The sequence below is a fragment of the Elaeis guineensis genome, chromosome 3 (genome assembly GCF_000442705.2).
Source record: "Elaeis guineensis isolate ETL-2024a chromosome 3, EG11, whole genome shotgun sequence".
Lineage (NCBI taxonomy): Eukaryota > Viridiplantae > Streptophyta > Magnoliopsida > Arecales > Arecaceae > Elaeis > Elaeis guineensis.
In genome coordinates, this window is record NC_025995.2 from 90350904 (window position 1) to 90373273 (window position 22370).

General features: G+C 38.2%; 1 protein-coding gene across 1 annotated transcript; it reads left to right on the forward strand.

The window, feature by feature from the left end:
* The first annotated feature begins 480 nt into the window (after positions 1-480).
* On the forward strand, positions 481-13942 carry LOC114913988 (uncharacterized). Its single transcript, XM_073253952.1, has 5 exons — positions 481-1222; positions 6234-6286; positions 6729-6773; positions 6853-6897; positions 12710-13942. The coding sequence occupies exons 1-5, from the start codon at positions 1061-1063 to the stop codon at positions 13836-13838; spliced, it is 1434 nt and encodes a 477-aa protein (XP_073110053.1). The 5' UTR covers positions 481-1060; the 3' UTR covers positions 13839-13942.
* The last annotated feature ends 8428 nt before the right edge of the window (positions 13943-22370 follow it).

A 22370-nucleotide genomic window follows, 5' to 3' on the forward strand; every position in this document is an offset into this window, starting at 1 on the left:
ATTGATCAGTCATAAATTGACATCCCTAAATATAGATCAAACTGATCATGACCAGTTGAGTTGAGGGAACTCAAGTTGCCAAATCAGCATCAAATTAAATTTGAACGGTGAATTTGAATTAAATTAAATTGATCAGATTTGGCTCACTTGCTTTGCTAGCTACCAGTACTCGTCCTGCTTTCATCATGGGGAACAATACGTGACATTCTAGGAGACTCAAAAGAATAGCGTTGGAGCGAATTCATTGGGCAGACTTATTCGCCATCAAACATGTGCTGCTTCTCACATCGCCACATAAGAGGAAAGGGTGTTTGCTGTTAGATACGAGACAGGAAAATATCACGTAAAAAAGTTCATCATCAATCAAATCGAGTGGTCCCCCAACTCTGTTCCCGCCTCCAAGTCCGAACTCCAGATAACCATTCCAGTGTCATCCACGTAATTCTATCCCATTCCATGGGTAACTTGTAGGGTACCCACGCCGACCCCACTTCTTCGCGAACGTCACGTGCGTCTGTCGTACGGCTCCGCCCCTTCCCCGCCTCCCCCTCCTGCAACGCGGACCAACGCACGGCAAAGAGAAAAGAGAGAGAGGGAGGAGGAGCGCTCTGCAACGCCATCTGCCCGTTGGGACGGCATCCGTGCGACCAATCGCAGGCTTTTGTATTCCCTTTTCTTTCGTCAATCCCTTTCATTTTTTTCTCTCTATCGCGTTCGCCACGCTAGTATTATTTCAGCGAGACCGGACGATGAGAACGCTTGAGGCGGGGAGGGCAGAGAGATGGGGGCCTCTTTCCGCGGCGAGGGATGGGGTGGTGACCACATCGTTGCTGTTCCTCCTGTTCTCCGCCGCGTACCACATTTGGATACCCCACCAGTACACTCTCCGCCTCTGCCGCGCTCGCAGTCTATGTCGCCCCCTGCCCCGCGCGCCAACTTACCGCGGCGCGCAGTAGTAACATCCAACTCCCCCTTTACTACTGGTTACCGCTCCTCCTCTGTTATAAAACTGCTACTAATCCGCTGCTGAGGCATTGGATCCGGTGACTCGCCAGCGATAATGGCGGCCACGGATCCTCGAGCGACGACGACCACGACGACGCCACCGGCGGTGCTGCCGCCGCCCAGTCCCAAGTCGCCGCCCAAGTACCCGGATCTCTGCGGCCGCCGACGGCTGCAGCTCGAGGTGCAGATCTTGAACCGGGAAATCGGCTTCCTCCAGGTAATGAGATGCTCTTCTTAGCTCGTTACTTGATCTCGCTCTCTGGGTGCTTGATTTTATTTCTTGGAGCAAAACAGGGTAATTTGAAGAGAAGTGGAGATCTTGAAACCAGAGATGTTATAAATTCATAGTCCTTTTTGTGTGAGCTCTGCACCGATTCATGGCATCAGGTAGGAGGTTAGCGTAACTCAAAAAGATGAGCTTCGTTGGAGTTCATGGAAAAAGAGGAGATGTGGTCGGGATTTCTTAATGCTACACAAACGGAACTGGTTAGCTAGCACCAGGGGAGAAGGAGTTCGATAGTAGCTCCTAGCATTCTTTGTCCTGGACGAGATTTCTTGTTCAAAATCTTTCATAATCTCTCCAAGTTGGTCAATATTTTATGCAGCAAAACAGAGAGAGAGAGAGAGAGAGAGAGAGAGAGAGATTTGTTAAGTAAAGGCATTCCTTTTGGAGCGTGGTTTCAGTGATGCCAGTGTTCATAAACTGAAGTGGTAGGTCGAAGGGTTATAAGTGGTGAGGGTTTGTTATGGTTCCAATACTAATTTTAGAAAAGAAAGTATTTTGGAACTTTACCTTTTTATAATCCCTAGAAAGTGATTAAGCATCCAATGCAGTAAAGGATATTGATACTTTTGATGTAAGGAAGGACAGCAAATTCGACAATAAAGTTTGCTAGATAACGCGGTTCCTTTTTGGGCACGATATTGATGATGCCATTATTCACAAATAGAGGCAACAGCTTGATCTATAAAAGTGATTTTATAAACCTAGAAGAAACTGCCATAACTGCAGATGAAGGAAAAAGTTGAATGAAATTGATACGCCGGTTATTATTGCGGTTATTCACTATCTTCGTGCATTATGATTGTTCGATTCGAAAGGTAGTTCTACAGGAGGAGACAGTATAGACGTAAAACCAACTTAAATCACTTAATCTGTTGGTTTTCAAATGTAGCGAGTGTTCATATGGTGACAATTATCTGGAACAAGAATCCTTTTCTACAAATTCAAGAGATAGAGATGCTCATATTTGCAGAGATTTTGAAACATGTCTTCTCAAGGAATTAACAGCTAAGTCTATAAGATTTGTGCTTTCATGATCTGTGTATGGTCTTGAGGAATAAAACTGTGGAACAATTTTATGAGCATATTATTAGCAAAAGTATGTAAACTTCTGGGTCTTTAAATAATTCTATGATGGACCAAAGAACTAGCCGAAGGTCATAAGCAGGAAAAATGTGCTTCCTGATTTTACATGTCTTCCACATCCATACTGTTTTAAGCACCTCATTACTCAATAGTAGGATCAATCATTTTGTGTTAACATTTCAAATACTCGCCCTACCTTAACCTACTCCATTATCCTTAATGAGGAGGTTTCCAAGCTTTTCTTTATTCGAGAAGACTCTTTTCTGTAACATTTTGATGAATTGTTTTTCTATTAAGAGGTAATTTCATTCCAAAGAATTACATTTTCCGGTTTGGTCTTAATAGGAAGGTTTGGATCTTAAATCCTAAAAAGTTTGAGATGAAGGAAACTTGAAAACTTATGACGATAAAAGAAAAGATTTTTCTGGCTTCCTATGAAGGAAGATTTCTAATTTAATTGTCAAATCGGGAGAAAGGCAACCAAATTTTAGATTTCCTAACTTTTGTTTTTGCAAATAATAATTTCAGCATTTATTCTCAGTACTTTGCTCTCAACCATGAAGATTTTTGTTGGCACCCAATGCTAAGGTTAATACAAAGATGTTGTGGCTCTCTGAAATAAAGTAGAACAAAGACAATTACTATAGGTCGGTTGCAATCAAACAGATTTCCCTCAACACAGTTAAAAGTTAGGCATGAACTTGAAGAGCAAATAAACAACTTAAGGAGGATAATCTCAAGCTATCCCACTACAGTAGAGCAGAAATTGGTGTCTGGTAGAGGTGTGATCAGCCAAAAATTATTAAGTGTAGGTCTATTCAAGTGCAGCCTGAAATTAATTTTGAGCCCTGTTTCCTATTTCATTCTAGCTTGATTGAGCCTTCCTTCAAACGGACCTAACCATGAGCTTATTCCTAATATTTTAATTACATTACATCGTCAACCTCAAAAATCAAGCTTAAAACAAACTTTCCAAGCATGAATCCAACCATTATATTGATGTCAATGACTGTTCCAGCAAAATTATCATCTATGCCTGACCCATTTATAAAAGAATATTCATTTTATCCAGAATCTTACCTGATCCAATTATGACTTCACTTGTTATCTAAAAGCATAACAAATCACAATAAAGTAAGGTCAAGTTCAGGGGATGTAGGATGAGATGTCCAAAAAGAAGTGAGAGACAGGAGGAAATTAAAGTTAAGAAGAAAATGTGAGAACTCTCAAACATACAGTCAGCTCCACTTTCCTCTTCAATTTACCTTTTTAAATCTTTTTCTTAATAACATGGTCTTGCTAATCATCCAAAAGAAGCCTCTCCAATTATCTAGCTTGGATTTAACACCAAATTTTATGATCTTTCCAGAATGGAATCCTTGAAATTTTGTTGTAAAAGAGAATTGTAACAGAAACTAAAAGGAAAGTCAAAACAAAAAAGGAGAAGAAAAAAACTTGGCAAGCTACTGATTAAGCATGGTTTCGAGATAGTTGCCCTGGTTTGTTGTCTTGCTGGACTCCTGTGATGGCAACAGGTCATCTTGTCCCATTTCTTCTTTGTTTGATCATCCTTGAACGAAGCAATGGATGCGCGGGTGTCAATTGTGAGAGTTATATATTTCACTTATTTTATGGAATGTAGGATGAAAGTGGCTCTAGTTATGCCTTTCTATGACTTTTTGCTGAAGGAATCTTTTTTGATTAATCTCTTCTTTCTTTGACTGGAAATGGTAAACAACCCTTTTCTTAATTCCGTTTTATGTTGGGAATCTAGTTGTTGGTAAGCTTTTCTTGTTCTTCATCATCTGTATATGATTTGAGAAGCTCCTATCTGGCTGGACATAAAACTGAAGGCCGTTTAAGTGTCTAGCTACTTTTTCCAATGTATTCTTTTCTTTTCTGGGAATGAACTTTATCTGTTCATAACTCTTTGGATAATTTTGATGAAAATATTTGTTTAAAGCAATTTACAAGCTTCTTTTTATTGATCTTGGCTGTCCCTTGGTGGGTTTAACAACACAACTGCAGCCAATTGTCTGAAACTGAAGAATTTTCTGATCAGTGCTCTCCAGTTAATGTTCATCCTGATCTGTCCGATCAGTAGTCTTCAATTAAACTTCCTCCTGATCCACAGACCCAAGGTGATTGAATCTTTGATTGGAAACATATTTCGTGATTTTATCACGTCCATTCATAGGATATCTAATTTTTCACTGCAGTTGCAGATTGCATCATCATTATTGTCAAGCAAAGAAGTAATTCTTGGAGATTCATCTGTTCATTGAAAACTGTAGCATGATTTAGTTAACAAGAACACACTAGGTATTTGAGCAACAAGCTAGCATCTTTTGTGATTTCTCTTTCGACAAAATACTGAGTGACTTGTGCAACCTTTTCTCTATCTTAATTTTCGTTTTTTTTAACTAATATTGTTTAGGGTGCTTGTTTGCTCACTCACTATATCTGCTGCATTTAAAATAAATATTTTACATTCTCTCTTGCTAGCTTTTTCATATATTATTTTAACATTTGAAAGCACTTGCTAGCTTGTTTGTTATATCTTTCCCTTCTTATCATTTGTAATTTATTTCATATAGCATTTCTCAAGGATCTTGAAGGAAATAAACCTATTGAAGTCTCTCTTGCTTGCTCGCTCATTTGATCTTTCCATTGTTGTTTTAACATTTCAAAGCTCTTGCTAGCTTGTATATAATTTCTACACATGTAGTGTTACTTGCTTCATAAGCTTGTATAGATCTCCATGGAAGAAATTGCCTGTACAAGGCTTAGTTATTAATTATTCCTGAAATTGAATTTCTTTAACTTTTTTGTATATTTTTTTCATTCTTGGTTTGTATGAATATGTGTTGGTGGGTCCTTATGAGATGGAAGAAGGGGAGGGGGGTGCTGGTTGTGGCAACATGGTTAATTGCAGTGGTAGAGCTATTGTTTCTAGATGGCGAAGATATATCAACCTTGAATATTTTTTAAAAAAAAAAACAAACAAACAAACAGAAGTCAACATTTTGTGTTTCATTCTCCTAATGCATTTCATGTTCTAACTTCCAAATTAGCTCTGTTCAGTGTAAATTTATAGGCAGTAAGGAAAAACACTTCTTTGGGTAGATGAAGTTGGGGCTTGAAGGCATATGCATGTCATGAATTACAACAAATAGAATCCACAGTCCTGCCCTACTGTTTGTATTTAATGAAATTACAATACATCCATTGTTTCAGGTATTATCAGTCATTGTTGGAATTTTTCATATCCTCTTGTGGTAGTTACCTTGATTTAAGCCCTTCATTTGCACCCAAGCCATTTGCGACAGTGCGATCTTCATCTTTCTTCGCTCTAGATTTTCTGTTCATGTACACAGACATACTCTTTAAGGCATCTTTGTGGTCTACTTTTCAAACAAATCTCAGATTTTAAATGAAATTTTATGGTTTAAAGTGATACAATGTTATTCCCATGTTTGTTCTTTATATAAGCAACAATACTATGGAATCAAAAAAGAAAAACAGACAAATTAAAGGGCCATCACATGGTCTTGGAAGTAGGAATAAAAAAGACCTGTCCAAGGGAGTCATATGGGCAACTATATTCTCATCCTTGATCTTTGAATTTAACTTCAGATTTTTCTAATATATTGATGAAAAGAATGTTTCTCATCAATAAGTCATCCATAGAAGTAATATCTATCTCCTCCAATTCTGATCTACATTATTTGAGATCATTAATAAAGTTGTAAATGAGCCCAGAAAAGCCTCCTAGGTGCCAACAAAAATATTTTCTTTTTATTGTATCTAATTTAGTTTTCAAAAGAATAAAATCTCATGGAAACTTCATATTAACCAGGAGGAGTTACATTCGCTTGAAGGGCTTCAACCTGTCTCAAGATGCTGCAAGGAGTACGCTTCATTCACTTATTTCTTATTCATATCATTTCCTGCTTTTCTCTATTGCTTAATATCAGCCGCCCTTTGATTTTTTATTCTCTACAGTCTTCAGACCCCAATTGCCTGGTTAAGTTATAAATGTACAAACTGGGAAATGTTTATACATCTACTGATAAAATGCGCTTGACAGCATGATAAGGTGATAAAACTTCAAATCTGAAAAAGGAATGCAGCAAATACTTCACAGAAAAATTTTCTAGTTCATATGGGTTGAGTTGGCTCATTTGAGTCTTCTTATCGGCTTGACAAATTCACTAAGTTCTAAACCAGGCTCTTAATTTTGTAATTATGCTGAAAACAGTTCTTTTTCCTGTTAATAATGGAAATTAGCTTTCCTCTTTCTTAGAAATATTTGATATTTGCTTGTTGATTTGATCTATTGATAATTTGACAGGGTCAACGAATTTGTGGGGACAAAAACAGATCCACTATTACCTATGTATAATTCTTCAACCTTGCACTTTATTTTTTGACCTTTATGGATATCTTATCCTAATGGATATTATTCTGCTGAACAGAAATAAGAAGAGACGCAAGTCTTGTCACATTTGGAGGTGGCTTGGGTACTTCCTAAAAATCCTTTGCCTTTCACTCATCTTGCACTCTGATGCCCTGTTTCATTCATGAATCGAACCTGGATAGGTGTCAAAAATAAGGGGTTTATTCGGCCAAATGCCATATAGTTCTTCTTACTTCACATAGTTTTATTTTGGTCGCCTCTCAGCAGGTACGACCACTTTTTCCCAAATAAAGGTATTCACTATTGTTCTCATATGTGCAGCGGGGGTGTGTTTGAATAATTTATTTGTTTCTGAATAGTTCACATCAGGGTTGTTCCTCTCAGTATCAGTTTACTCCATATTTGCCACCAACAAGATTTCATACTTACTATGGGAAGAACAAGATAAATTAGAATATAGAGGAATTTACAAAGTTATTTGGGTTTTCTTTATCCATGCACCAAATAGAGCCTGAAGATCCTGATATAAAACCTCTTTGTTAGTTACTTCATGAATTCATGGAGATATTACATTCATTGAGCTTGAATGAGAAGTGCAATAAGCAAATCAAGATTTTCATAAATACTGAGCTTAGAGTTAAAATCTTAACTGAGGAAAATGCATTTATTTGAGATGGTCCTTTAACATTGGCAATGATAGTTGAAATTTTATATGAGCTGATATTTTTACAACATTATGTAGGAGGGATTATTTTCCTGCTGTTGTTAATCTGATAGTAATTCTGTTTTAGCCAACAATCAAACTCTGATGACATGGTTACCACTTACCAATTTGCATAACCTTGTTATTACCCTAGTAGATCTAATATCTGCTTAAACTGTGTTCTGGTATTAATATTCCTTACAAAATTATGGTTATTAGTATCTATCAAGATACTAGTGCCTGTTTTTGAAGCTAATATTTTGATTACAAATGTTGATTAAAGGATAAAAATTCCTGGAAACTAGTCAGTATTAGCATGTTGAGATGTTAAAATTGTCATAATCATCAAGTTTCTTTCAGCTATTGGTGTTGGCTTTATGGGTCCTTCACCATATCTGGAGGGCTATGTCTCCTGTCATTACTAGTTCTTCCAAATGCTCTGTTTGAAATTGTTTAACTTTTCATCTTTAGTTCCTAGCTCGGGTAGAAACAACTGTGTTTACTACAGCCTACTTAGATCACCATAACAAATGCTCATACCATCTTAGATTGTCTTCCATCACATTGTCTTCGATTAGTGCAAGTTGTTTGTGCTGTGGGACCACAAGGAGATAGCCAATTTATGTGTGGTGGACCTATGAATTGGATTAATTTAGGCTTTGTTGGTTCGGGAGTAAAAAAGCAAGAAAGGAAAAGTTTGTGCCTATGGAATACTTATGCCATGAGTTGTTACAATTCCTGTTTGGATACAATTTCTGGAATAACTTTTGGATGAGGGTTTTTCTGTCCATAAGAAAAGGAACTGGGCATAAATGATGGCTTTATGCATAAGCAAATTTGACTAGCATAACTCTTCCCTGCTCATGCCTCTTTTTCTGAAAGCTGTTTGCCAGGCATAAGGCTTATTCCAAGGCTTTTGGCCACTCTATTCGCAACCAATGATGCCTTAAAGAGTTCAAGCCAAATTGACTACTTGCTACCCAGAATCTGATCATAGGAGAAAAGTGGACAGAATCAAAGATCATAAAAGATCAAAAGCAAGGTTCGCTGTTTCGGTATCAAGCCCTGTACTGGTCCCATCCTGTTATAGTATCGGTATGTGGTTTGATATCATACGCGATTCCGGTATGGTACACCCCATCTAGAGTGGTACAACAAACACTGATCAAAAGGCTTAAAAATCCTACTCCAAAGGTTCAGAGAGTAGGTATAGATACCAGGTGGGCTGATATGGAAATATTAGGTTTAGTAAAGGTGGTCCATATGAGACTTGTTAAATAAATTGAGATAATAAAAATTACATTACTGTAGAAATCCAAAAGGAATGTGCGGAACTTAAAAAAATTCCAAAATTTGTGTGAAAGATCAGTTTAAAGGGAATGATGCAAGAGCAAAGAGTTAAATATAAACCATAAATTAGGAGAAAGAAGTAGATTAGAGGAAGGAAGAATTAGAGAGGAAGAAAGAAAAATATAAAATGAAACAGGAGGGCTCTATTCTCCAGATCTTTTCACAAAATAAATAATCAAACTGCTCCTTTTGACCACCCAAGACCTCATATTAACAGCTCAGATGGCACTTTATCTTTCCCTAGTTGGAGTCTTTAAGAGGATCCCCAACAAAGACCTAATCAAGTAGCTTAAAGAGTTAAAGTCCCTAAAGAAATGAAAGCTTAATATATTATCATATTTGATATATTAGATGACCTTGATGCTCCAATATGCTTTTAAAATGCAGAAATAAGATACATGTGAACCTATAAAGCCCTCATAACTCCAGATAGACAAGGCCCTTCCCTTACTTTCATCAAATAATACCCTTGCTTTCATCAAATAAAACCCTTACTTTCATCAAATAATATTAGACCAGCTGCATTAATATGTTTTCCAAATGTTCATTGCTGACCAACTGCCCTATGATCCAAGAAGACTAGCAAGAGTTACTTATAGTGTTAGGCTTGATGTCTTTTATATAAACGTGCCAGGCATTGATAAGAGATGGTGATGTCATCATGATTGAATGGTTTTGAGTATTAGGAGTTTCTTAAAGTATCATAGAGTGCATTAGAGTCCTTCATACTTGGACCATGAATACACTTTAGTATTATTATCTCTGCTGCACAAAATCTGGTGTGCTTAAAACTTAAAACTTATTTTGTTGTCCAGAATCCTAGAGCATGCATTGTTTTAGATCTTATTAGCACCTTATAAATATTTCACTTGAGTTACAAAGACTGTGTTGGCTATATAGCATCAAATAAGTGCCTCATCTTCAACAACCCAACTCTAGTTCTAAGAGATACCTTCCTTTATCTAGTTTTACTAATCACAAACACTGCATACTTCCAGCTTTTTGCTTGGATTGGAAAATCAAATCATTGCCAGTTACCTTCTCCAAATGGTTGGTTCACTTACCCAGAAGGAAAAACAAAGGAAAAAAATTGGTTCAAGACTAAGCTCAGTAATTCTATAAGGTTTTATGCAGCATGGATATCCTTGGCATTGAAGTGTGCTATATGCTATGGGTAGCAATATGTCCTACCGAGCCAATTGGCATCGATAGTTTGAATGTACCATTGTTCTTGCATTGAGAAATTATCTTAATTTAATTGAAACCTGCATTGGGCATTATCGTACTGTGGATTTATGCATGGTGATTCTGATGATATCATTTGGTGGGCTTTGTGTGGTAGTGACAGCCATTGGATAAATGTGAATAGGATTGGCGGAAGTTGAAGAATTTGCTTTTTCATCGATGGCTTAAAGTTCTCTTAACTTGAGGAATGCTAACCAGATGGTATTCTTGTTGTAGAGAGACTTAATAGGAGGATCTGAATGTCAAAGATTTACTTTTTGTTTGTAGTCTTTTCTTCCTTGTTGAAGGAAGATTTAATTTTGGATTGCCTTTATTAATAGGTTTTACATCTGCAGAACTAACAAAGAGTTCAGATTTTGGTGTTGATACAATGAGTTATAGAGCTTGCAATAAAAACTGAGCTATACTGATCTCTGTGATTTGTTCATGACTATAGCCACCACCCACCAGAGGTGGGATTGAATGCTGAGTTGGAGATGAGGTAGCTCAAGATAATATGCTCACTACCTCAACAAATCCAGCAAGGGTTTCAAAGCAAGAAGGTACTAGAAGTCTCCCAAAAGCCGAAGCCTAGAATTTTATTCAAAATAATAACTACAACAACAATCCAAAGAATGATTATGCCCCATGCAGGTTTCTATGATTTTTAATTGAGTTATATAATTAAATATGAAAACCAAAAACGTCACTTAGTTCAACTACTAATCGGTCTGATAAATGCTAATTATATGAGTTTTGATTAGGTGCTTTATGTTATGAGGGTCATTGAGTGGTCTAATTAAATTGGCCTCCAAAACTGTTTTAGGCTAAGTTTGTGGACGCTGAACTCTTCTATTTGGTGAGAAACTAGGACATCACATGGCATCCATCCAAACGGTCAAATAATATCTAACCAAATGCTCAATCATAAAATTCTTGATTATAATTTTATGGGATCACAAGGATCTGCAAAATCTTGGATGGAAGTAAAGAATCATTTATTCAAACTCAAAAATCAGTGAAAGATGGATCTGAAAATACATGAATTTGTGATAAAAACTGTCCTTATAACCTTCTACTTGATGCTTGTCATACTGAAACATGAAATAAATCACATCCATTGCTTCCTCAGCATAGTAGGTGATTTAGTCCAATCTAGAAAATTTTGTTCCTCAACCATTTAATGAGAAAGCTTTCTCCATAATTACTGGAGATATCCTGCTATGAAACCTGACAAGATTCATCATATTCTGAAGCTTTATAGACATAACTTGCAAGATGCTCTTGTAGATGTTACACTTATGTTGTTAGGATATCCAATTTAGTGCTACACAAGCTAACTTATGTGATGGTTTAGTCTTTGATACCAATATTTCATTCTAAAGTTATCCAAGAATCAAGCTTAAAGAAGAAGCCTGTTTCATGAAGCCCACTCCATGACACCTTTCTATATCTCATGTATTTAGCACTTATCAGGCTGGTTTGCTGTCAAATCAAGTGCAAAAGTGGCTGTTTATTTTACTATGTAATTTGTATTTGGACTTAGCTGCCTGTGTTGTCTCCCATGGAAACAGAAGGAGACTTTTTCAAACTTCTTATGTTGTTGATAATGCACATAGAGATTTAGTCAAATGTTCTAATTGAAATTATAATTGAATTTGTTATTCTGAATGAAATTCTAGCCTTTGGTGATCCTCCTTATCCTCTTCCAATCCCCTCTGGGTAGCACTTGAAGCTGGCAAGTATATCTTGCTTTATGCTCTTATGCTGCCGTTTTATATGCATCTATGTATTTCTGCTCTCATTCCATTTGTGGATTACTTGAAGATGGTGAATATATCTCACTTTGTGCTCTTGTGGTGGCTTTGTATATCCAATTAGGTATTTTCCTGAACCATGATAGGTTTTTTATCTTATGAGAAGAGCTAGCCACACCAGTCTGAATGCATTGCATCAATGAGTTCAAGTTATCTTGGATCATTCTGAAAGGAGATAGTCTTTAATTTATACACTTGGATGCCTATATTTCTTGTTGCTTATTGGAAGCTAAAACAATATCATCAGTGGGCATCATGCAATCTTCTTAATCAAAATATATTGTTCTGGTTAATGTTGTTTCATGTATCTACTTGCTCTTATTCTTGACCCTATCTTTTTGAATGTCAGCAACTATTAAATTACATAATTATGTTTTTCTATTACTCAGAATGTAGATTGACAATACATGATTCTGACATGAGCATATATTTCCTTTCCTGCTATGTTTATATGCATGACTGCAGAAACATAACATCCCCACCTGGAAAATGCCAAGTGTGGGATTTAACAGTGCAACTGGTATTCATAGAACACTGATGATTATCATACAAATGTGATGCCTAAAGTTTTTCTATCTTCTAATTCTTTTAGAACACTTTACAGTTATCCTGTTCATCATGTAGCAGCCAATAAAATGCATGATACTTACACTTTATGCTCAGTGATATTAGGCAAATTAGTATCTACCCTTGATGCATAGGTTCAAACTTTTTATTGCAGTTTCACATCGTCTTTTTACATCTTTAACTTGTGGATGATGGCAATAAAGTATTCACATGTATGCTCATGTCTGAATGAAAGAAGATTTGTTTCTGTGCAGATCAAAACTTTGCTTCGGCTTCTCATGGATGTGCTGCTCCAGTGGATGCTTGCTAGCGCTCAAAAGACTGAGCTGCAAATGTCCACACTCGAATTGCATCTGTTGCCCAAGGAACTGCAACTGTTGCCCAGCGAGCTGCAGCTGTTTCCCGAGAAAGTGTGACTGTTGCACAAGAAACTTCGACTGTTGCCCGGAGAATTGCAGCTGTTTCCCAAGAAACTGTGACTGCCTCACAAAGACTTGCAGTTGCTTCCCAAATAACTGTGACTGTTGTCCAAAGAGCTGCAGATGTTGTCCAAAGAACTGCAGCTGTTTCCCGAAGAGCTGCAGCCGCTGCCCCAAGAACTGCAGCTGCTGCCCAAAGAGCTGCGATTGCTGCCCAGGGAGCTGCGATTGCTGCCCGAAGAACTGTAATTGCTGCCCAAAGAGCTGCAGGTGCTGCCCAAAGAGTTGCAGCTGCATCTGCTGCCCAAAGAGCTGCGATTGCTGCCCAAAGAGCTGCGATTGCTGCCCAGGGAGCTGCAGCTGCTGCCCAAAGAGCTGCGATTGCTGCCCAGGGAGCTGCAGCTGCTGCCCAAAGAGCTGCGATTGCTGCCCAGGGAGCTGCAGCTGCTGCCCAAAGAGCCGTGATTGCTGCCCAGGGAGCTGCAGTTGCTGCCCAAGGAGCTGCAGCTGTTTCCCAAAGAATTGCAGTTGTTTCCGAAAGAGTTGCAGCTGTTGCCGCTCTGAATGCGCATGCCCTTGTTCCCACTGCTGCGAGTCCCCTTGCTGCAGACCAAACTGCAGCTGCTGTGACGATTTCTCATGCAAAACATGTTGCAGCTGTCCTGATGTTTCTTGCTGCAGGCCGCGTTGCAATTGCTTGGAGCTTTCCTGTTTCAGGCTGTGTTGCTGCGATCAGGGTGTTTCATGCTTCAAACCAAAATGCTGTAGATGGGGATTTCCCTGCTCCAGACTACGTTGCTGTGGCTGGGGGTTTCCTTGCACCAGACCACGCTGTGTCCTTCCAAGCCTCTCCTGCCCTGAGTACTCCTGCGGCTGTATCTTGTCCTGCCCAAGATGTACAGAGGAGGTACGCTCATGCCCAAGATGCACCAAACCTTGCTGTATTACCGGATGTCTATGTTAGGTTAGATCATGTCATTGTATTCCTTTTATATCAGTCTGGTTCTGTAGCATGCCATATTATTCTAATTGGAATTCTGAATCATAATATATTAGAGATCAAATTTTTTGTTCCGTTATCAGTCTCATAAGTTTACTAGAACTTGTTATTTTCCTTTCAGTCCAGATTTCAGGTTTTGTTTCAGAAGCATCATCTGTGTTTGGCCTACTACTAAACATTTTCATTTTAGGGAGGATTTGCATTTTAGTCCTCTATAAAATGAATAGCCTTTTTGAGCCCTAGATTTCCAAGAAGATTATCAGTGGAGAAAAGGAAACTAGGAAAATATTATCTACAGTGGATGGCTTGTGACAGATCCATGGCCCATCTGATCAATCTAAATGATCGAGTTGACAATATCCTGCCTGAGACTTGGGTCTAGATCTTTTTTGTCTTCATACTTCCCAGTTGTGATTGTGACAGAGGCAACTTCCTCCCCTTTTCTGAATCATGACAATATGTTTTTTTGCTTCCTATGCCACTGAGATTGGTTGTACAGTAACTATTAGGATCTGCACTCAAGGAATCCAAGGAAAAAGAAATTATGATCCACAAAAATCTCAACAAAAATGTGGATGGATAAAAATGCGGAGAGGTATGTCATGTGTGATACCATGAACACAGACAAATGACGAGTTTCGTAAACATTTTTTTATCTTGTAATTAGTGTTCAAATCTGCACCTAGAATTAGGTATCTTGGTCTGATTTATCATAGTATTACAGTCAATTGCCAAAAGAAAATGCTAAAAATCACAGTGATCTGATAGGTGACCAATAACGGCGTGCATTGCAAAATCAGAAGCACTGCAGTAATCCTGAGATTGTTTTTAATAAGAATTATTGGTGAATAAAGATCTAGAAAGCTGACCCCTTATGGCAAGGACGGGCTTGATGGTTATGGGTAGAATTATGGGCATTAGCAGAAGCTCAGCAGGTAAAAAGAAATGTTTCATACCTACAATTTACTGTTTTTAACAAAAATAGATTGTGAAATCTAATTTTTATGTTGGGAAAATTTTCCTTTTAATTAATTAAAGGTATATTGCAAAAATATAATGTGCTAAGAGTACAAGAGCAGCTGTCAGGTTAATCCAGCGTGCTTGAAAGCTCGCTTATCTTCTTCCTTTTTTAGTTTTTTTGATGAAATTTGAAAGTTCACTTACAAGATCTTGAGGATTGCCCCCACTCAGAACAAGAAGATTTTAATGAGAATGAAACATATATCAATAAATTGGTATTTAAATAGAAAATAAGCGGCAAATTTTGAATATAAAGAAAATTATGATTGACAACTAGAGGAGGTTGGCTATCAAACAAAGCTTGCCTCCAAAATGTTTTCAAATTACCTACTAGGATCAGCAACGGCAAGTTTACTGTAAAAAGGGCAAACTATATCGAACAACTTCTCTCCATTACCCAACAAAACTCCTAGTAAGAAAAGAGGACAGGTGGCAATCAGGTCATCATTGGACAACTTATCCTATAGAACTTGGAACCCTTACTGGACATCGACACGTATGTGAACAGTGATCAAAATCTCACACAAATACCTGTACCTTGTGTAGAGCTAAGGCCCTAGATATTTTAATATCACTTAATTTTTGTGTTTAATCTTACAGCATAAGATTAACTTGAGATTGAAGCCTTAGATTGAACAATAGGTAACTAAATATTTGACTAACCAGGGGTCTGTTTGGTTTGTTGTACCTTGTAGGCAAAGAAAGGTGTCCTTTGTTGAAGTGACCCGGCTATCCCAAAGAAGAAGTCACTTAGGGCCGAACGTCGTTTCAGGCCATTTCCTTTCGTTGATGGACCACTTTGGAATTCACGTTGGCTACACTTTAGACCAACCAGGTGATAGTAGCCGGTCTGTTCTGAGTTGAATTGTTTTAGATGCCCAATGGGTTGGATAAAGGCCTATATCGTAAACTCTGGGCTATTGTCAATTCGTCGGATTCGTGTCAACCCAGTTGCATCTCCATGGGAATTAAGCACCACGGATTGGCTAAGATTTGAAATAACGTATTATCCCATTATAATGGATCCTGATCGAAACCATTATTGACTACTATAACAGTCATAATTATCGTTATTTATCTTAGATAGAAACTTTTAAATTTTAATATTAATATAATTATTAAAATAATTGCTATAATAGTTGTGTTATAATGGAGAATAATGGGCAAGAACCCAAAAAAAAATCCCTAAATTTTTCTTCACTTTATATTAGATAGAATAACATTTTTTGTATGGACAATCATTTTTGGAGAGAAATTTTATGGCAAATAATTGAATTTTATAAATGTTTTGAGTATATAAAAATTCTGCGACTTTGGTCATTAACTAACTTGTCTTCCCGGCTCTTGTGCTTCGTCACCTTCTGAGTTGTGCCGATCTTTAGCTCGTGTATGTACCGGTGACGTGTTGTATAATGGCCTTGATAGAATATTCTAAGCTATTTTCTATATTCTCGTAAGTAATGAATCATAATTTGGATTTCGTGAGCAAAATAATTGCCCAAGATGGCTCTTAGTCGGCCTAATAACTACTCATGATAAGTAACCATGGGTCTAATAATTATCTATGATTAAAGCCTATTTAAACAATAACTGCACCTATGATATTTGAGATAACAGTTGGCATGCTCTACCTCAATATATAGGGAGGCTAATGGAATCCAGATGTAAGTCTTTTTTGAAAATATAAAACTCTCCTCTTATTAATTTTCTCTCTCTCCTTTGATGGTTCCAAAATTTCGACTGACTTAAGTATCAAAAAGTCTCCTCTCAGAAAACCTCCAATAAGTAGACTTTTGGTTGTAGATTGGAGATGTTAGCATCCTCAACCTTCCTCCAATCACCAAGATCGTCTGGGCACCGACTTAAAGCTCGACTTGTTACCGACAACTGGAGTTTGTGGCCACAAGTTAGTACTAGAGGAAGGACCAAGCATTTCTTAGCATTATCAAGAAGGAGAGACATAGACATGACGAGAACACATGCTCAACATGCCACCATCAATTTTCGATGATGGTCATCTTGGTTGAATGACTTGTCGGATCGATGCCTTGATGCTAGTCCATCTCAATCTATTGTTGTCATGGACCAGCAACAGGTCTCTACCCTTGCATAGCAGGTCCAAGCCCTGCAGCTACCATGCAAAGCCTCCAACAAATGACAGAAAAATAGTAATAGCATCGAGAAGAGGAACTAGCTATGGTGGCTGTCCATTCTCATCACAGTCGTTAATCTCATCATCAAAGCCCTATTCGGGTATGTCCCAATTGGACTCATCATTAAAGCCCACCAGCCCATTAGGGACCCTCCTGTCAATGGAGCCCAAGGTGAGAGGAGAAGCATCGAAACTCCTTGGAGTCTTTCGAGGGGGATTCAACCTTGGGATATGTCCGCCACGAGGATCCTCGGGGAATGACCAACTTTAATCGTAAGTTGGAGGAGATCAACCATTGATTGGTAGCCCTCTAAGACAGCAACAGAGGGTAGGTGGGTGGTGTCAGCTTTGGCAAACACCCTCCATTTTTTGATCATATCATGGACAAACAAATCTCACATCTATTCAAGATGTCACAAATAGAGCCATATGATAGTTTCTCAAATCCACTTGACCATCTGAAAAGTTATGAAGCTCTCATGATCCTTCAGAGGGCATCTGACGTCCTTCTTTGTAGGGCCTTCTCTGCCACCCTTAAAAAAGTTGCCTGGATGTGGTACTCCTTTCTCCAATTGGATTTTATTCATTCATTCAAGTAGCTGGAAAAATAGTCTGTGATGTACTTCAGCAACAGCATAAGGCAACTGCAAAATTTGGACAGTCTCTTCTCCACCCAACAAAAAGGAGAGACCTTGATGAAGTACATGGCTCAGTTTAATGCCGCTGCATTGGAGATTTGTGATCTCGACCAGGGGATCGCCATGCCAGCAATGAAGCAAAGACTTTAGAGTTCTCAACTTATTTTTTCTTTGGATAAATACTTTTTGAGGGATTATGCCAAGCTCCTTGTGTAAGCTTTGAAATATGCTCGTGTTGAGGAGAGACAAGCTGATCTGCATAAATCTAAAGGCGGGAAAGCCACCAAAAATAAGAAGTGCCCCTGGGAGGAGCCCAGCGATGCACACATCGAAAGGGAGGTTCTGCATTAGCTTCATAGTCCAGGACTGAGGAGTCCTCTCCATTGATTCCAAAACAATACCCCCTTGCCTATCCCTCGTGCTCAAATCCTTATGAAGATTGAGGGCTAGAGATATCTCCGAAAACCACAAGCTATGAAGGCCCTTGCAGACAGATGATCAAAGTGACAGTACTATAGATACCATCATGACCACAGCTATAATACTAAGGATTGCCTTCAACTCAAGGATGAGATTAAAGCTTTGATCAAGAGAGGCTATCTCGAAAAGTATGTTCGAGGTCGAGAAAATCACCCCATCGAGGAGCCAGCAATATGTCCGATCAAAGAGAAGAATAATAATCAACCAACTATCAAGATTATCAACATGATCATGAGGCAAGCTGACAGTGAAGGATGATCAAGTCAAGCAAAAGATTACATGCTGCAAAAGAGACGTATCAAAGACATTATTACCTTTTCGAATGAAGACCTAGGAGTCTAGGCTCCCTATGATAATATTGTCATCATTTCTATGATGATAGCCAATTATAATGTAAAAAGAATCTTAATAGATAATGGGAGCTCAATAGACATATTATTTTATGATGCTTTCCTTCGGATAAAGTGGTCGTTAGATCGACTGAAAAAAGTAAACACCCCTTAGTCGGATTTTCTGTTGATTCGATGAGAGTGGAAGGGGAGATTACACTTTTGGTTATTTCTAGCCAAGAGTCTTGTCAAGCCATCATCCATCTAACTTTCCTGACCATTTGAGTCCCATCTGTATATAATGCAATCCTTGGTCGGTCCAAGCTTAATGCGTTCTATGCTATAGTGTCAACTTATTACCTCCTCAAGCGATTCCCAATAAGGCACAAGGTCGGAAAGGTTCGAGGAGATCAACAGCCTGTCCGACAAAGTTTCATGGCAACAATCAAAGGAAAGAAAATTTTGGAGTCTCTCCCCATTGAAGGACTAGATCTTTGAGATGAAGAAGAGTGAGAGCAACCAGTAGAGCAATTGCTATAAATCTCTTTGGATGAGCATGAGCCCAACAAACTATTTAGGTCGGGTCTCTTCTGACCACCAACCTTCGTGACCCACTGGTGGAACTTTTTTGGAAGAATGAAGACATTTTCACGTGGTCGACCTCAGATATATCAGGTATACCAACTAACGTTAATTGTATATAAGTTAAATATTAGTCAGAAGTATCAACCCATCCGACAAAAGAAGTGGAGCTTCAATTTGGAGTAGCAACAGGCAATTGATGAAGAGGTCGGTAAACTTTTGGTGGTAGATTTCATCCGAAAAGCCTATTATCTCAACTGGCTGGCCAACATTATTGTGATGAAGAAGGTCAATGATAAATGGAGAATCTATATAAACTATACTAACCTCAATAAAGCTTGCTCCAAAGATAGCTTTTCTTTGCCAAAGATCAATCAACTTGTTGATGCTACCTCAGGATACAAGTTATTGAGCTTTATGGATGCCTTCTCAGGCTATAATCAAATTAAGATGACATTCGAGGATGAAAAAAAAAAACTTTTGTTACTAAAAAAGATCTGTATTATTATAAAGTTAGGCCTTTTGGATTGAAAAATATAGGTGCCACGCTATCAACGACTCGATCATCAACAAAGTATTTGAAATCAGCAAAAATATAGAGATGTATGTTAATGTTATACTGGTGAAAAGTTTGGAAGCTGATCATTACATAACTGACCTAGAGAAAATGTTCAGTACACTGAGGCAACATCAAATGAAACTCAATCTGACCTAGTGTGCTTTCGACATAACCTCAAGAAAATTTTTAGAGTTTATTGTGATAAGACAAGGGATAGAAGCAAATCTAGAGAAGATAAAAGCAATTTTGGAGATAAGGCATCCGACCATAAGGAAAGAAGTTCATTCCTTGGTAGGTTGGGTGGTAGCGCTCAACTAATTTATCTTCCGATCAATATAGAGATGCCTTCCATTTTTCAAAGTCCTATAATAACTTAAAAATTTCACTTGATCAAAAGAATACCGAACAGCATTTGAAGATCTCAAGAGATATCTCGGATCACCTCCTTTATTATCAAAATCAAGCCTTAATGAGACCTTATATTTATATCCAGCTGTCTCATATGATGCAGTCAGCTTGATACTTGTTCGAGAAGATGGAAGCTGGCAGAAGCCAATCTCCTATATGGTAGGGTATTGTGCAATGCCGAGATCAGATATTCTCGAGTGGAGAAATTTGTATTCATTCTTATCACTTCGGTGCAGCAACTTCAACCATATTTTTAGGCTCACACCATGGCCATTTTAACCGACCAACTACTAAAACATTACTGCAAAGGCAGGATACTTCAGGGAGAATGGCTAAGTGGGTGATTGAACTCAATAAGTTTGATATCAACTATCATCCTCAGCCTTTCATGAAAGCTCAAATTTTGATAGACTTTATTATCGAGTCCACAATTTCGGACAATGACCTCACCTCAGATTAGTATGAAGAAGGTGATGTCAGGTCTATTTGGGTTTTACATATCGATGAAGCTTCAAATATATCTGAAGTAGAGCAGGATTTATCCTAGTAAGTAGGAGTTACAACAAAGTATGTACTTCGATTCGATGTGCTGCGTGGCCATCGGATCGCTATTTTTCACTTCAAGCAGTGTGCCATCATAATTGCCACACCTCATCATTGTGGAGTGATCCTCGACATAATAAATGATGATCGAACTCGAGGAATCATATTGGAGACCTTCCATTTCTTAAGGTGATGTCATTAAGCCACAATGTCAGCCACACCCGATGATCAAGGTCAATATAATTAACAAACAACTACTCCTTTCACCCCAAGTAAAAGTATCCCTTTGAGCTCGAGAGTAAAAGGCAAGTATTATGGATATATAGATTCCGTGATCTCGATCATGAATCGATCTATCTTCTCACCTCCTGTGCTTCGTCATCCTTGGACTTGTGCTAACCTTAGGCTTGGATATATACCAATATCATATTTTGTAACGACCTTGGTAGGATATTCTGAATCATTTTCTATATTTTTACGATTAATGAATCATAATTTGAATTTTGTGAATGAAATAATTATCCATGATGGCTCTTCATGGATGAAATAACTACTCATGATATGTTATCGTGGGTCTTATCTACAATTAAAGTCTACTTAAACAATAATTGCACCTTTGATATTCAAATTTTTATAGAGGGACAGGGAATCTCAAGTAAGTCATTTTTAGAAATATAGAATTTTTATCTCGTTGTTTCTCTTTTTTTTTTTTGATAATTTTAAAACTCATATAAATTTAAGTATTGGAGAATTTTTATCGAAAAAATTTTGATAAATAATCTTTTGACTGTAGATTGAAGATTTCAGCATCTTTGGTCCTCCCTTGATCATTGAGATCGTCTGGGCACCGACTCAAAGCATAGCTTGTAACCAACAACAAGAGTTTGCAGCAACAACAAATATTATTGTATTTGAAGAATCAGAGGTCTCTATGATAGCTGTTATTTATGTGGTTGTTTATAGCGGAAAATAATAAAACATATCAGAAAATAACGGCCCATGACCTTTTTCCCCGTTTTTTACCTCCGTAATATAACGGAGAACGGTGGAAACTGTTTTAACCGCCGTCATAACGGATGTAGGACAATTATTTAATACCCTTTCGCTGCCCCACATGTCCGGTTGTGAGAGCTTGAGCTGCTGGCAGGCAATTTTCATGTGACACCGGGATTGGACAGCGTTTAGGATCCCAGCATTATCCCACCAGCTATCCCGCAATGTTGTGACACGTGGCAGAACTCTATTTGCCATTGAGTCGATCCGTAGAAGTAGGAAGAATAGCGCTCCGATTAGCCTCCCGAAAAAACGTGACAACTCACGTGGCCGATCGGCATCCACCCTCAATCCCCACAAACCAAACTTCCATCGGAAGCTCCCCCTAGAAAAATTTATGCGAAGAAATCCAGATAACAGCCACGTAATCTGTTTGCTTTATCCCAGCCGTCAATGTACCTCTACGTCACAAGTCCAATCAGTCGAGCGATCATAACCCCAGGAGTATGAACGTGGCAACAATCCGTAAAGTCCCTATAGATGTTTCGAGAGGGATGCGTTCTACCGGTCTTTCTCTTAAGCTATTGGACAGGATGGAATCTTTTCTGTCCTGTTCCCTACCTAATAACAAAACCCCCAATGCATCCCTTAACTACCAAACTACCATACAACTACAAACATATTTCCAGAAGCTAAAAGGACAAACCCGTGATAAATGCGAAAGATCAGGGTGTTGATTCTTCCGTGTTTTCATCGTTACAGTATATCCGAACCGCTCCACAATTGGCCCAT

Bases quoted from the DNA above. Each gene is read 5' to 3' on its own strand.
- LOC114913988 (XM_073253952.1), top strand. From the start codon at position 1,061: ATGGCGGCCACGGATCCTCGAGCGACGACGACCACGACGACGCCACCG. The intron at 6,287-6,728 runs GTACGCTTCATT...ATAATTTGACAG, and splicing joins GTCTCAAGATGCTGCAAGGA to GGTCAACGAATTTGTGGGGA. The intron at 6,774-6,852 runs GTATAATTCTTC...TCTGCTGAACAG, and splicing joins ACAGATCCACTATTACCTAT to AAATAAGAAGAGACGCAAGT.